This window comes from Quercus lobata, chromosome 11 (assembly GCF_001633185.2).
Source record: "Quercus lobata isolate SW786 chromosome 11, ValleyOak3.0 Primary Assembly, whole genome shotgun sequence".
Lineage (NCBI taxonomy): Eukaryota > Viridiplantae > Streptophyta > Magnoliopsida > Fagales > Fagaceae > Quercus > Quercus lobata.
Window position 1 is genome coordinate 2,943,277 of NC_044914.1, and position 13,884 is coordinate 2,957,160.

General features: G+C 35.0%; 2 protein-coding genes across 2 annotated transcripts; both read left to right on the forward strand.

Moving 5' to 3' along the window:
• The first annotated feature begins 226 nt into the window (after nucleotides 1–226).
• LOC115968574 (kinesin-like protein NACK2) lies at nucleotides 227–8,594 on the forward strand. The gene is made up of 15 exons (XM_031087997.1): nucleotides 227–460; nucleotides 844–1,096; nucleotides 1,347–1,436; nucleotides 1,526–1,626; nucleotides 1,787–1,900; nucleotides 2,012–2,096; nucleotides 2,691–2,758; nucleotides 3,281–3,340; nucleotides 3,427–3,551; nucleotides 4,000–4,198; nucleotides 5,087–5,224; nucleotides 5,770–5,859; nucleotides 5,948–6,832; nucleotides 7,626–7,930; nucleotides 8,090–8,594. The coding sequence occupies exons 2-15, from the start codon at nucleotides 865–867 to the stop codon at nucleotides 8,412–8,414; spliced, it is 2,817 nt and encodes a 938-aa protein (XP_030943857.1). The 5' UTR covers nucleotides 227–460; nucleotides 844–864; the 3' UTR covers nucleotides 8,415–8,594.
• Nucleotides 8,595–10,455: 1,861 nt separating this feature from the next.
• Nucleotides 10,456–13,795, forward strand: LOC115969490 (eukaryotic translation initiation factor 3 subunit K). The gene is made up of 8 exons (XM_031089149.1): nucleotides 10,456–10,787; nucleotides 10,932–10,988; nucleotides 11,158–11,208; nucleotides 11,336–11,398; nucleotides 11,737–11,787; nucleotides 11,862–11,928; nucleotides 12,742–12,824; nucleotides 13,281–13,795. The coding sequence occupies exons 1-8, from the start codon at nucleotides 10,659–10,661 to the stop codon at nucleotides 13,482–13,484; spliced, it is 705 nt and encodes a 234-aa protein (XP_030945009.1). The 5' UTR covers nucleotides 10,456–10,658; the 3' UTR covers nucleotides 13,485–13,795.
• Nucleotides 13,796–13,884: the final 89 nt, after the last annotated feature.

The following is a 13,884-nucleotide window of genomic DNA, read 5'->3' on the forward strand; positions in this document are numbered from 1 at the left end:
GACCCAATTAGGCATCAAGGGCCCAAGAGGGAATTTTGGGCCCCAGCCCGATTTGCTTAGATATCATCGGGATATGATCTACGTACACCCGTGTACATATTTAATTGGAGAAATGGATTGTGGGCCCCACAAAATTCAAACTTACTATATTATATTTTTTTTCAGGAGCGCGTAAACAGAACGTGTAGTCGTGAACGGTACAGAACAAAATTAAAGAAACAAAAACAAAAAAAAAGCCGTTACATTATTCTCTCTCTCTCTCTGCTTCAACTCTCACTCTGTCACAGATTTTTCAAAAATAGGTTTCACAAAGCACTGACAGAAGAATAGAGCACACTCGTTCTCGTTCTTGTTCTCTCTCTCTCACTCAAAAACGCTGTCGTTTTCTACTCCGCTGGTGGTTCTTGATTCTCTCAGGCGCTCTTTCAACAACTTTTGAAGGACTCAAGATTTCTCCGTGGTGAGTATATCTCATTTCTCTCTTTTACTTTAAATCTTACTTTTCTTTTTCTTGAAAATGTTTTCCGTTCAGTTTTTCAATTCCAGGTGATTTTTTGTTGCGATAGTTAAATACAAGAAATCAGTTTTCCTCTTTTCAGTTTCTATTTTTGTAAATAGCGATCCATTGGATTTAGGATATTGGAAAATTTTATAACAAATTTCATCTCGTATGAGGAATTTGAATCTGATTTTATGATTTCTGGAACAAAAAAAAAAAAAAAATTGTTGAATCAATGCGCAAGAAACTGATTTCAAGAAACTAATGAGTAGTTCTTTCAATTTGATTTCAAGAAACTAGGTTTTATTCTTGCAATTAGTTCTTTCTATTGATTTTTTGCACAGTGGATACTAGTGAAGGCGAAGATGATTCGAACATCTGCAGTCACTCCGCTGACTAAGATTCGAAGGACACTTTCGTCCACCCCGGGCGGTTCAAAATTTCGGGAGGAGAAAATATTAGTCACTGTGAGGATGAGGCCGCTGAGCCGAAAGGAACAAGCTATGTATGATCTCATTGCGTGGGATTGCGTGGATGAGCATAGTATTGTGTTCAACAACCCCAATCACGAGCGCCCTGCAACCACATACACCTTTGGTATATATATATATATATATATATATATGCTGTTATATCTAAATTGACTAATTTTTTTTTAAATGTTCTTGTTGAATTTTGTTGACTAGGAAATATTCTTACACGCTAGTTAATGTACACTTTGTACACATAATGTCCATAATTTCACACGCGTTCTCCACACTTAACACAGTGTTTGCTTATTTATTTATTGGGGGATTGATAAATGAAATGGGATTTTTGTAAGCTTTCTGTTATTCAAATGTGACAGATAAAGTTTTTAGTCCTACATGCTCGACTCAGAAGGTTTATGAAGAGGGTGCTAAGGATGTGGCTCTATCTGCACTTACTGGAATTAATGGTAGCTGCAACTTGTAATTTTAATTATGTTTCTCGAGTGATAACTGGTTCTTTTGGTCGATTTTAAGTACTTCCCCAACTTTTTTTCAGCAACAATTTTCGCATATGGGCAGACTAGCAGTGGCAAGACTTATACCATGAGAGGAATCACAGAAAATGCCATTAAGGATATCTATGAACATATCAGAAATGTAAGTTCTTCTGGGGCCCCCCTTTTCATTGAAAAATATCATAAATAATTACACATTTGTAAATCAAGCTTACTATTATCTATAATCTTATACTATCTTATGTTTTTTCAAGTTGAGTTTATATCTGTTCCCCCTTGTGTAAAATTATTCAATCTCGCAGCACCAGGAGAGGGATTTTGTTGTGAGGGTTTCTGCTTTAGAGATCTACAATGAGACTGTTGTTGACCTTTTGAATCGTGAATCTGGTTCCCTTCGGCTTTTGGATGATCATGAGGTACCTGTCCATGAAGAAGTTTTTAGATAGATTCATTATGTGTTTGCTGTAACACTTAATTTCTGTCTTTTTTTTTTTCTTTTTTTTTTTTTTTCATTTTCTAAAACACAGAAGAAAGGTACTATTGTGGAAAAACTTGTTGAAGAGGTTGTTAAGGATGGCCAACATCTGCAGCATATAATTCGAATTTGTGAAGGTAATCTATGAATCTAAGCAAATTATATGCTATAAGATTTTTAGGAGGGATAATATGATTTTAGTTTGTTTTTGTATTTTAAAATGAAAACTTAAATATTTACTGGAATTGAATAATTTGAATCTTGCTTTGTTAGCTAACAAAACTACTTACTTAAAGTGTATAATATCAACTAGCTTTTTTATCTCCTTATATATATATATTAAATGAATCTAAATGTGTAAAGAAAGATAAAGCCTACTACATTTAATAATGATAAATTACCACTTATCCCAACATCTTAAAGCTATTAGGAAATGGTGAATAATCATTTAATCATTATTCTAGCACTCCCCTTGCCTTCTTAATAAGTGGGACCCAACACGTTTGAATTTTTTTTTAAAATAAAATAAATGGGAGTTAGAGTAGAGATAGGGTTCAAACTTAAGATCACCTGCTTTGATACTATTATAAATTACCACTTGTTTCAAAAGGTTAAACTATTAAGAAATGGTAAGTTTAAATATTTAGCCATTATATTAACAAATAAGATAGTAGTTGCATCTTCTTTAATGTTCTATGTGCTCTTATGATAAGAAAAATTTGTTGGTGCAGCTCAAAGGCAGGTGGGAGAAACTGCTCTAAATGATAAAAGCTCAAGATCACATCAGATAATAAGGCTGGTATATAGAGTTAATTAATTCCTTGTATGATTTTTTTTCCCGATATAAATTATCCTGCATATGTTGTTAAACTTTTAAGTACAAAATGACAATACCTTAATCATCAATTTTCTTTTCCTCCTTTTTTTGGGGGTGAAGGGGTTGGGGAAGGGGGAAGGGGGGAGGGGGGATTGAGGGGGTGCTAACTCTGTTTTTTCTCTATTTTTGTTTTTTAGCCTTAATTTTAAACTTCACATATGCTAATCAGTAGTGTAGTAGGCATTATTTTGACTTGGATTTTCTTACCTTATTTGGCTTCTCTCAATTTTCTAGTTTTCTTGTGATGGAGTAGGTTGTTCCCTCATTCTTTTGTTCTTTATCAGGATTATATTTATATGAGTATCAAGTTTAGATATATCCTTCTCGCTTTCTTAGGTTACAGATACAATCCATCATCTTCTTATTTGCGTTTATGATGATGCACTATTGTGACGGTTTACATGTTCATGCATAAGGCTGGAATTTTCATTTTTTGGCTTTCAGACTGTACAGAGTAGCCTTCGGGAAAGTTCTGGATGTGTAAAGTCTTTTATAGCAAGTTTGGTATGTATGTCTGCTTCCCCTCATTTTGGCTTCCTGTTAGTAAAGAATTGTTCTGTTATGTTGATTGGAGTTCTGAAACTATACAGAATCTTGTGGATCTTGCTGGAAGTGAACGGGCCTCCCAAACAAATGCAGATGGCACAAGATTGAAGGAAGGCAGTCACATCAACCGTAGCTTGTTGACACTGACAAAAGTGATCAGGAAGCTAAGGTAAGCAACTGCAAATGCTGAAGAGCACCACCATTTAATGCATCTGGAACTTGCAATTTTCTAAGTTTGTTTTAGTGCTATATTGTCACATTCCCAATATAAAATTATTGGTAATTAAACTAGAGATGGTTGAAAATCTGTTCAAATGAATGACTTAGTAGCAGGTTCTGATGAATGAATCTATACAGGCTTTGTAAAATGAGATTTTAAGTAAATTTTATATATAAGTATCATAATATTTGTCTTCTTCAATGAGCTCTAGCTCATATCACATCTTCTCCTCTCTTGTAAGAGTAAGGTGGTGTGGGGGGTGAGGTTAAGGGTTTCAAAACCTAATGGTTGTGTGTATCTAAACAATAAGAAAAAAGTATTCATCTTGACAGATGGAAAATGTTGGAACTGTAAATGAACTGCCTTTTATTATTTATCTTATGGTTTTTTTTTTCAGCGAAGGCAAAAGGAGTGGTCACATACCATACAGGGATTCAAAGCTTACACGAATACTGCAGTCTTCACTTGGGGGAAATGCTCGTACAGCCATTATTTGTACCATGAGTCCTGCTTTAAGTCATGTGGAGCAAACAAGGAATACACTCTCATTTGCAACTAGTGCAAAGGAAGTTACCAATAATGCCCAAGTAAACATGGTATGATAATCCAATATTTTAGTTGGTGAAAATTATATTATATTCGTCTCAAGCACACAATATTCAGTGATATCAATTATAGTAAATACTTCTCTGTCCTGAATGTCTAGCGGTTAAATGTTTTATACTAATATTGTCATAAGGGAGTGCTTTTCTATAAAAGCCAGCAGAAGCTCTTCATTGCTTTTGTATTGATCTAAGTTTAATGCTGATAAAGTTGTTAGAAACTATAATTCAGGCTGATATACTTTTCTAGAAGGTAGGATCTTTTAGTCTATAGGAATTAAAGCAATTAAGCTCAAATTTTGCATTCAAGGAGGGGCACTTAGGGGGACTTCTTTTTTTAATATGCATGTGCATGTGTGTCCATTTATATGTAGGTGCACATTCATCAATAGTTACTTTTTGGGCATTTATTGCAGTCACTGTGGACAACGTGTTCCTGTTTCTTTTCAGCCCATCATGAATAATTTTGCACTAATTATACTGAGAAGGAAAAAAAAAAAAAGATTGCAAATTTTTTTTTTTGTGACCTCTGAGGCTCCTTCTTTTCCAAGGAATCACTTACCATGAGATACCCAAGTAATGACTAATTTAATGTCATGTCAGATGCATAACCTGTGTGCAATGGGATTCCTTTTTTTTAAGTTTGCTTATAATGAAACCATAACAATGTAAGGCTATACTAATCTTATTCACCTAAATGTTGATATAAAAAGAAACACAAGGATGTTTTATATATCTTTTTTTATGCATTTATGCACGTGTATATGTAATTGTAGATCTTTCTATTTTGTCATGTGATTGTGTTGATACGTTGTATGCATGACTTACAAAGTACCTGAAACAATAAATACAGCTCAAGTTGCTACTGGATTTTCTGTTTAGGTTGTTTCGGATAAGCGACTCCTGAAGGATTTGCAGAAGGAAGTGGCTAGGCTTGAAGCAAAGCTACAAAGTCCTGAGTCTTCTTCATCTTCATGTTTGAAGTCCTTACTATTGGAGAAGGACCTAAAAATACAGCAGGTATGCTTGTTTCTTGACTAATTAACAATTTGGAACTTCCATAAGCATAAATTTATTTTAAGTTAAATACGTTTCCAGTCAATCACTATATACGTATGTCTTAAATGACACGGCTAAATTGTGGTATTTTTTAGCCACTGAGATTTTGTGCGAGTCTTACCTTCTGGTAAATGGCTTCATAAAAATGCAATTCCAATGAACTTACTCAAGGGCTACAGCTACTTGCATCCTCTTTCCCCTTTAAACCCTTGGCTACATATAAATTTGATATGCACTAAGATATTCGACAGCTTAATGTTTACGGCATTGTGTTATTTACATTGTTGCTGTTGAGTTGGGCTTGGGCCTAATGACTTTGGTTTTTAGGCATCTACTTGATCAATATGTAGTATATGCTATTATTTTTTTTATCAAGCAAAAAGACAAGAAAAAAGAGGCAAAGTTGTTTGCATGATTTGAAAAATGAAAAAAGGGAAGGGGTTGGGTGAGGGGCATTTTCTCAATCTCTATGTATGTTTAACCGTGAAGAAAAATCTGTTCTGTAGATGGAGAGGGAGATGGAAGAGCTAAAGCGACAGAGAGACCTTGTAGAGTACCAACTTGAAGAAGAGAGAAAATCACACAAGGCACAAAAGGTCCATGGCGATCACTATTAAATGTTTATGGTTATATTTTTGTCTTTGACTCATTTAAGTGTTTGCCTAAATCATGTAACACTTTCAGGGTTTGGACCAATGTGGGCCTTCTTGTCAAGTTGTTAGGTGTCTTTCTTTTCCTGATGAAGATCAATCGGCTTCTGGTAAAACTACACCAGTAACTAGACCAAGAAATGCAGTTGGAAGGCAGGCAATGGTGAGGCAATCTGCTACTTCAACGGATCCATCCATGCTTGTGCATGAAATAAGAAAGCTTGAGCAACGGCAGAGGCAGCTTGGTGAGGAAGCAAATCGGGCGCTTGAAGTACTGCATAAGGAGGTTTCTTCCCATAGAATAGGGAGTCAAGAAACTGGTGACACTATTGCGAAGCTGTTGTCTGAAATAAAGGACATGCAAGCAATTAGCTTCATTTCTGAAGAAATTGTTATTGGAGATAAGACCAACCTGATGGAAGAAATAACCCGATTGAAGACTCAAGGAAGCACCATTGAATCTTTAGAAAAGAAGCTTGAGAGTGTTCAGGAATCTATAGATCAGCTGGTTTCATCTTTCGCAAGTAGCAAGGAGACTCCCGAGTGCAAGACCCAATCCAAAAAGAAAAAATTTCTTCCTTTTGCTGTCAGCAACAATGCAAACATGCAAAATATAATTCGATCCCCTTGCTCACCTTTGTCCACTTCTCGTAAAATGGAATACGAGTTGGAGAACAAAGTCCCTGAGAATAAAGATGCTTTGCCCAGTAGTGATACATTGCCCAGGCCATTTCAAGCAACTCCAGTAAAGGACAGACCTCCTGCTTCACAGCAATCAAATTCAGTTAACGTGAAGAAAATGCAGAGGATGTTTAAGAATGCTGCTGAGGAGAACATACGGAGCATTAGAGCCTATGTTACTGAGTTAAAAGAGCGGGTAGCAAAGCTTCAATACCAAAAGCAGCTTCTCGTTTGCCAGGTAAGAAACATTTATATGGCCCAAAGTTCCTTGTATCTTTCTTCACAATTTAACTTCTTATTCGACCAGCATGGTCTAGTTTCTATTTCATGGATTAAGAGTAATTGAGCTATGCTACTTACCATTTTATCAATTAGGCATTCAGTGCTGGTTTTTAAGAAAATTATGGAAATGTTTATTTTTCTTGGCTTGGCTTGGCTTGTCCACCTTATTTTCTTGTCTTGTCCCCCTTATTTTCTTTTAAAGGAAATTGCCTCTTCAAATAATCTATGCATTATAATTCCATGTCCCAAAACCTGCATGGAAGGTAATCCATGCTGGACACCATCAGACTTGTGTTCTGACTTCTGATACCTTATAGCTTCAAGTGCATGAAGATGAATTTAACATCATCACCCCAATCTTCCCCATGGATGATTGGGTTTTGCTTCCAGTGTTTATGTGTAATGAATATTAAAGATATTCAATCACTATTTCTTCCTCCTTCAGGGGTAGTTGTCTTGTGCCTGCAAGGAGAGTAGAACATATACAATTGCTTAAAGCATCTTCTCAACAAAAACAAAAAAATAAAACAATTGCTTAAAGCATTAACAATAATTGATTTTTGCTGATCACTTTTTTATGTCTATCAATGGAATATAGAATACCAATACAGTAATTTTTATTAGTATTTCAAATCAATTTTCAATGCTGGAATGTGAAATTTAAGTTGTAATTTTTCTATTATGTTGAACAACACAAAGAGTGCTGGTATCTTCACTTTAATTCACTTTCATTTCATTTATTGATTTAGGTATTGGAGCTAGAGACTGTGGCTGGAACCGATGAGCCCAACATAATTGATCAGAGTCCATCAAAGCCATGGAAGTTAAAGTTTGAGGATGAGAGGAAGCAAATTGTAATGTTGTGGCATTTGTGCCATGTCTCACTTATTCACCGCACTCAATTTTTCCTATTATTCAAGGGAGACCCTGCTGATGAGATATATATGGAGGTTGAACTCAGAAGGTTGACATGGTTGGAGCAGCACTTTGCAGAGCTTGGCAATGCAAGTCCTGCACTTTTAGGTGATGAACCTGCAGGCACTGTTTCAGCAAGGTATTCTACGCATTTGTAGTAGTTCCAACAGTATTTTGTTTCACAATAACATTGATTTAGACCAACCTATGATTGATACAAGTAGGCAATACCATATTAACACAATTAATTTCTCATGACTTGTGTTAATAATTATGTTTGTTGGTGTTGAATGTGCAGTGTCAAGGCTCTTAAGCAAGAAAGGGAATATCTAGCTAAGAGGGTGAGTTCTAAACTAACAGCAGATGAGATAGAATCCCTTTACTCAAAATGGGAAATTCCTTCGGGCGGAAAACAAAGGAGATTACAATTGGTGAACAAGTTGTGGACAAACCCTTATGACATGGAGCACATTAAAGAGAGTGCTGAAATAGTTGCAAAATTGGTTGGCTTCTGCGAATCCGGTGAACAGAGTAAGGAGATGTTTGAGCTAAGCTTTGCAAACCCTTCAGATAAGAAGTCATGGATGGGCTGGAATTTGATATCGAATCTGTTAAATCTATAACAAAACACTTGTAGTTCTACTACATTTAAATTCTCTGTTACATTGATCTAGTAGCAAATTTTGCCATGCAAGCTGTGCATGATATGTACCTAGATAGGTGAGTAAATGTTTGTTTCTGGTGCCTTGTAATTAACTTGCGATAATAGTAATGAAAATTATAATTGTTGTCATACTCATTTAGTAGCAGTGGTAATATTAGACTCTCAAAATATTTTTTGTAGTGGCTGGAGCATGGAGGTTATCTATTTTCTTCTTCTATAACTCGACAACGTTTTGATCTTTTGTAGTAGCATTCTATTCTACTATTATAGACTATATATTAGTGATGCTGGGTGCAACATGAAGTCTTTTTTTTTTTTTTTTTTTTTAATAAATAAATAAATAAAGTTAGCAAAACATGGAGCTTATTAATCTGTTTCTCAAAGAAAAAAAAAACTTATTAATCTATTTTATTCCCCTACAAGTTGACAACGTTTAAATACCGGCATGAGTGGAAAGTTTGCTTGAATTTGAAAAACTAATTAATTTTTAAGAGAGGTGAAACTAAGATAAAACTTGGTAATTTTTTTTTTTTTTTTTTTTGAGACCGTAAAATCACTATTTTAAGTATACATGAAATGGGATATGTAGAGCAATGTAATGGCACTTCAAGTGATATTGTGAGACACACAATTTTCCCCCATCACCATTTTTAGGTTTCATTAAAGGAAGGTTCCAACCTCACATTATTTGCACCTAATCTCTTTGGTAACATTTGCAGCAGGGTGGAACTAGGAATTTTTGCTTGGGAGGGCCAACTCTTATTTTGTAGGCTATATGTTAAAAAATGTTTATAGTTATAAGTATTATAAGGGACTAAAAAAAAATTGGGGGGCGATGGCTCCCACATCCCTTGGTTGTAGTTTTTGCCTCTAATTTGTAGGCTAAGAAATCAAGTCATCTTTCCAATCACAAGCTGGATCCCAAAAAAGATGTTAAAGTAATAAATAAGGCCTATGTCAAGCACTTAAATGCTTGGAAGTCTCTCTCATCAAATCCAAAGTTCACATGGTCCACTCCTCAATAAAGCTGGAGCATGATAAATTTTGATGTAGCTATCTCATGCTAACTATATTGTTGCGATGGGAAGAGAAATGAGTTAGGGGATATCATTTTTGCTCATTCAAGTGTATTTCCTCCATTAGACCCAACCCGACCCTAGGAAAAACTCAAACAACCCTTCAAGCTATCAAAATTGATGTCTCCCACAATCTTTCTATGTTATGTTCGAGGGGGACTCCAAAAGTGTAATTGATACTTTGCAAAATCTGCACTCTACACATCCCTGAGATTTGAAGTTAGCCCTTAACTCTCTATCTTGTTCGAGTTTTCTTTATATCTAGAGATATTAATTATCTTCCGCACAATTTAGCCCCGCTCGTTTCTATCTCATTTCTTCCTTCTTGGGTATTTTCTCCTAAAGATTGAGATGGGCTAGGAGTCTAGGACCATTCCTTGTTCCATATCTATATATATTAGTTGTTATTTATTATAAAAAAAAAAAAAGTAATGACACTTCAATATTAATATGAGAGATTACTAACTAAAAGGAAAAAATTTGGGTTTCAGATCTTCTAGATTTCTTAGGATACTCTACCAATAAATTTTCTTAAATCCTAACATTTTTTTTTTTTAATGATTTAATGGTCTTGATTGTACCATGTCAGTATTTCACTGATAATTTTCATAAAATAATAAGATAATGTTACAAACAAAACATTTAAAATTATTGTTAGTGAAATGCTAATATGACACAATCTAGACCATTAAATCATTAAAAAATTGTTAAGATATAAGGAAATCTATTTAGTAAAATATTAATATTTGATTTTTAACATGACACACTCTAGTCCTGATGTAGTAAATATGTATTGTAACGAAAATGTGGAAGTCGTCACGAAAAGAATGATAGAAACAAAGACGTTTTCGTTGTAATAAGTAAGGTGGGGACATAAAGGTAATTTTAATATATTAAGGTTAACAGGCTTAGCGAAACGAAAGGTAAAAACCCTTGTTCGTGCCTGAGTTGAGTCCCTTTGTGTTCTGTCTCTCTGCGTTTGTGTGTGTCTGCCTGTCTATCTCTCTGAAAATCTGTCTCTAAACTATAGTTGAGTTTGTGTTATAGACACAGAATTTAAGGTTTTGTGAGAGATAGTAATAATAATATTGTTTTTTAAGCAAAAAAAAAAAAAAAAAAAGTTAAGAATGGGGAGAGAGGTTGTTCAGCCACCACAACAACAACAAACGGTGCCGTATACGGTGGAGCAGCTGGTGGCCGTGAATCCGTACAATCCAGACATCCTTCCTGATCTCGAAAACTACGTTAACGAACAGGTACTACTTCATCATCATCATCATCTCTATTTTTTTTTAATAAATTTTTGTTAAAAATAGTTGTAAGAGTGTTAATAGTGTGGACTTTGAGAATCTGATAATGAAAGATGTTGATTTTTTTTTTTTTTTTCATAATAATTGTAGGTGTCTTCACAAACATACAGCCTTGATGCAAATCTCTGCCTTCTTCGCCTTTATCAGGTAGCTTCTCTCATTCTGTGTGTAACTGCTGTTTGTAATACAAACAATTGGTGGGTCTGAGTTGTTTGTGTTTGTGTTTGTGTTTTTTTGGTAATTGTTAGGCTTATTAGTAACAGTACTAAGCTATTAGTGGAAAATTGATTTGTGGGTGTGTATGTGTTTGTTGCAGTTTGAACCAGAGCGAATGAGTACCCAAATTGTGGCTCGTATTTTGGTTAAGGTCTGCTTAATTGATTCTGCCTTAACCCTTTTCCTTACTTTTATATTTTCATATTTATTTCCATACATCAACATATTATTGCTAAATTATGTTTTTTTTTTTGGGTTTTTGATTTTTTGTTGATTAGGCACTCATGGCAATGCCAGCTCCAGATTTCAGCCTCTGTCTCTTTTTGATTCCAGAAAGAGTGGTATCATTCTCTTTCTCTACTTCCATTTTTATGCATAATTTTCGTTAGTGTTATGCATATCTGCCACAAGTGTGTTGAATGTGTTCTAGAAATTCTTAATAGATAGTAAAATATATAGATATACACTTTGAGAGAAATTATGCACTGGGTTCTTTGAGTTTTCTTAGACAGCAGCAGCACATGGCATTCAGATTCTTCAGTTTCATGACCTTATAAATTAATAGATGGTTAAATTTAGTTGATAGATGTTCTTTTACTTCCACTTTTTGGGTTTTAACAAGCTTCCTCGTAGCCATTGTTGATGAAAATTTTCCTTCCTTCTTTCATCTGATTATCAGCAAATGGAAGAGCAGTTCAAGACCCTGATTGTGCTCTCACACTATTTGGAGGTATGTTTTTGCTGTGTTTCTTAATCTTAACTCAGCATGCATGTATCAAATGTGAACACCTACTTTCTTTGCAGACAGGAAGATTCCGCCAGTTCTGGGATGAAGCAGCTAAGAGTCGTCACATAGTTGAAGCTGTGCCAGGTAGTAATCAATTGTGTTAGTATATGTCCATCATACATATATTATTTGGATATCTCTATTGTCCAGTTGAATAAATGTAATTGTTTCATTTATCATGGATTCATGTTGTTAGTAGAATAATCACTTATACATATGGATCATGGAATTATGACAAGAAAAAAGGAGCATAATTATTGCAAAAGAGTGCCTTTGACACATTGGAGAAGACATTTTTTTTACAGCCACATATTAAATTCCTGATGTGCTTATAGATTAGGATAATCTGATGGGGTCCCTCTTTATTATTTCTCCTTTGGACGCATTATAACTATTGATATTATTGTTAGGATATCTGTTGGTTTTGACTTCTCGATAATTTTGATCCAATTGCTAGTATGAGAGTTGTATGTATGATATGTTCATAAGCATATTAAACCGTTGTTTTTGTTGTTGTTGGTGGTGGTGGTGGTATCGTAATTGTCATATTTTGGCATAATGTAATATTGTTTACTAAAGCAACTGACACTTCCTTCTCCCTCAATCATGGGATGGAGGCTGAGGTCATGGATTCGAGACCCACTAGGTGTGTGGAATTTACCACTTAAAAAAAATGTTCTTTTGCCATAAACATTTGATGTCTTCTATATGATGCTAAAATGGCTGATGACTCATTATTCTTTCTGATCTAGAAACAAATAGTAAGAATGACTTTGTCTGCTGCTCAATTTATATTTTTTTTCATTATTGTTAGCTCCCCTGCTGCTGTTGTCTACTTGTTTCTCTCTTTGTTTGTGCGTAAGTGTGCATTATTGCTTACAAGGATATAAAATGCAGGTTTTGAGCAAGCAATCCAAGCCTATGCAATTCATGTCCTTTCCTTGACTTATCAAAAAGTTCCCAGACCTGTGCTTGCTGAGGTATGCCTTGATATTTTGTCCTTGCCTCACAGAGTGTTTTGTATTTCTTGAATATTGTTTGATGGCTAGTTATTAGTGGTTGGCACAAGGCCTGTGTCATTTAGGGAGGCAATACTGGGCTGATATAGAAGATACTTCTCAGTAGTAACTGAAAAAGTCGTTTCAAGGTTATGTTCAGTAGGATTTGTGATGCTAAAATGTGGTGGGTTGTGTAATGTGAGCACCAGTAATTTCTGATGAGATTCAAAGAGGGATCATGGGTTATTTATTTATTTGCAATTTACTTTTATTATTCTGCTGTGCAATAATCTATCTAATTTTCCCAATATTTGATTAGTCATTGAGTGTGGTCTTGGTTTTCTTTTATTTAGCTTTTTTGTGCTGTTAGAATTTCTTTATTATTGCTTTATATAATTGTCTTCCTATGTAAAACTTCATGTTCCCATTGGTATACAGGCTATCAACATCGAAGGTCTGTCCTTGGACAAATTCCTTGAGCACCAGGTAGCGAATTGTGGTTGGATCCTTGAGAAAGGTCATGGCAGAGGCCAACTCATTGTCCTACCTCGCAGTGAATTCAACCATCCTGAGCTGAAGAAAAACAATGCAGATGGCATTCCATTTGATCACATAGCCCGTATCTTTCCCATTCTTGGTTGACCTTTTCGCTGGAGAATTGGAGTTTTTGGGTTCTATCTTGTGTTCTGAGCTGAAGCATTGGGATTCTAAGACTAGTTCTGCTGCCTTCCTGACACTCTAGTTCATTTTTTGATATGCTACTTGGGCAGACCACCGTGACTCTGTTTTGTTGTATTTTGGGTTTATTCAGAAAAATATTTTATGCTGCTATACTTGAGGTATTAATGATCTTGCGTCTTGGACAAATTTTCTTGTTTCCAAGAGACATTCTCAACATGATTGATGCATTGCATTTTTTAAGAGGTGGCCTGGAGGCCTGACTTCAACATTGATTTAAAAGGGTTTTTATTGTGGATTTAACATTAGAATCATGACCATCACAAGAGGGCGATTTCCTCATTTATCATGTATGTCATTCGTT

Coding starts and splice junctions, on each gene's coding strand:
- LOC115968574 (XM_031087997.1), top strand. CDS start 865: ATGATTCGAACATCTGCAGTCACTCCGCTGACTAAGATTCGAAGGACA. Junction 1,097..1,346: donor TGCAACCACATACACCTTTG/GTATATATATAT, acceptor CAAATGTGACAG/ATAAAGTTTTTAGTCCTACA. Junction 6,833..7,625: donor AGCAGCTTCTCGTTTGCCAG/GTAAGAAACATT, acceptor TTATTGATTTAG/GTATTGGAGCTAGAGACTGT.
- LOC115969490 (XM_031089149.1), top strand. CDS start 10,659: ATGGGGAGAGAGGTTGTTCAGCCACCACAACAACAACAAACGGTGCCG. Junction 11,399..11,736: donor TTTTGATTCCAGAAAGAGTG/GTATCATTCTCT, acceptor TCTGATTATCAG/CAAATGGAAGAGCAGTTCAA. Junction 11,929..12,741: donor CATAGTTGAAGCTGTGCCAG/GTAGTAATCAAT, acceptor TATAAAATGCAG/GTTTTGAGCAAGCAATCCAA.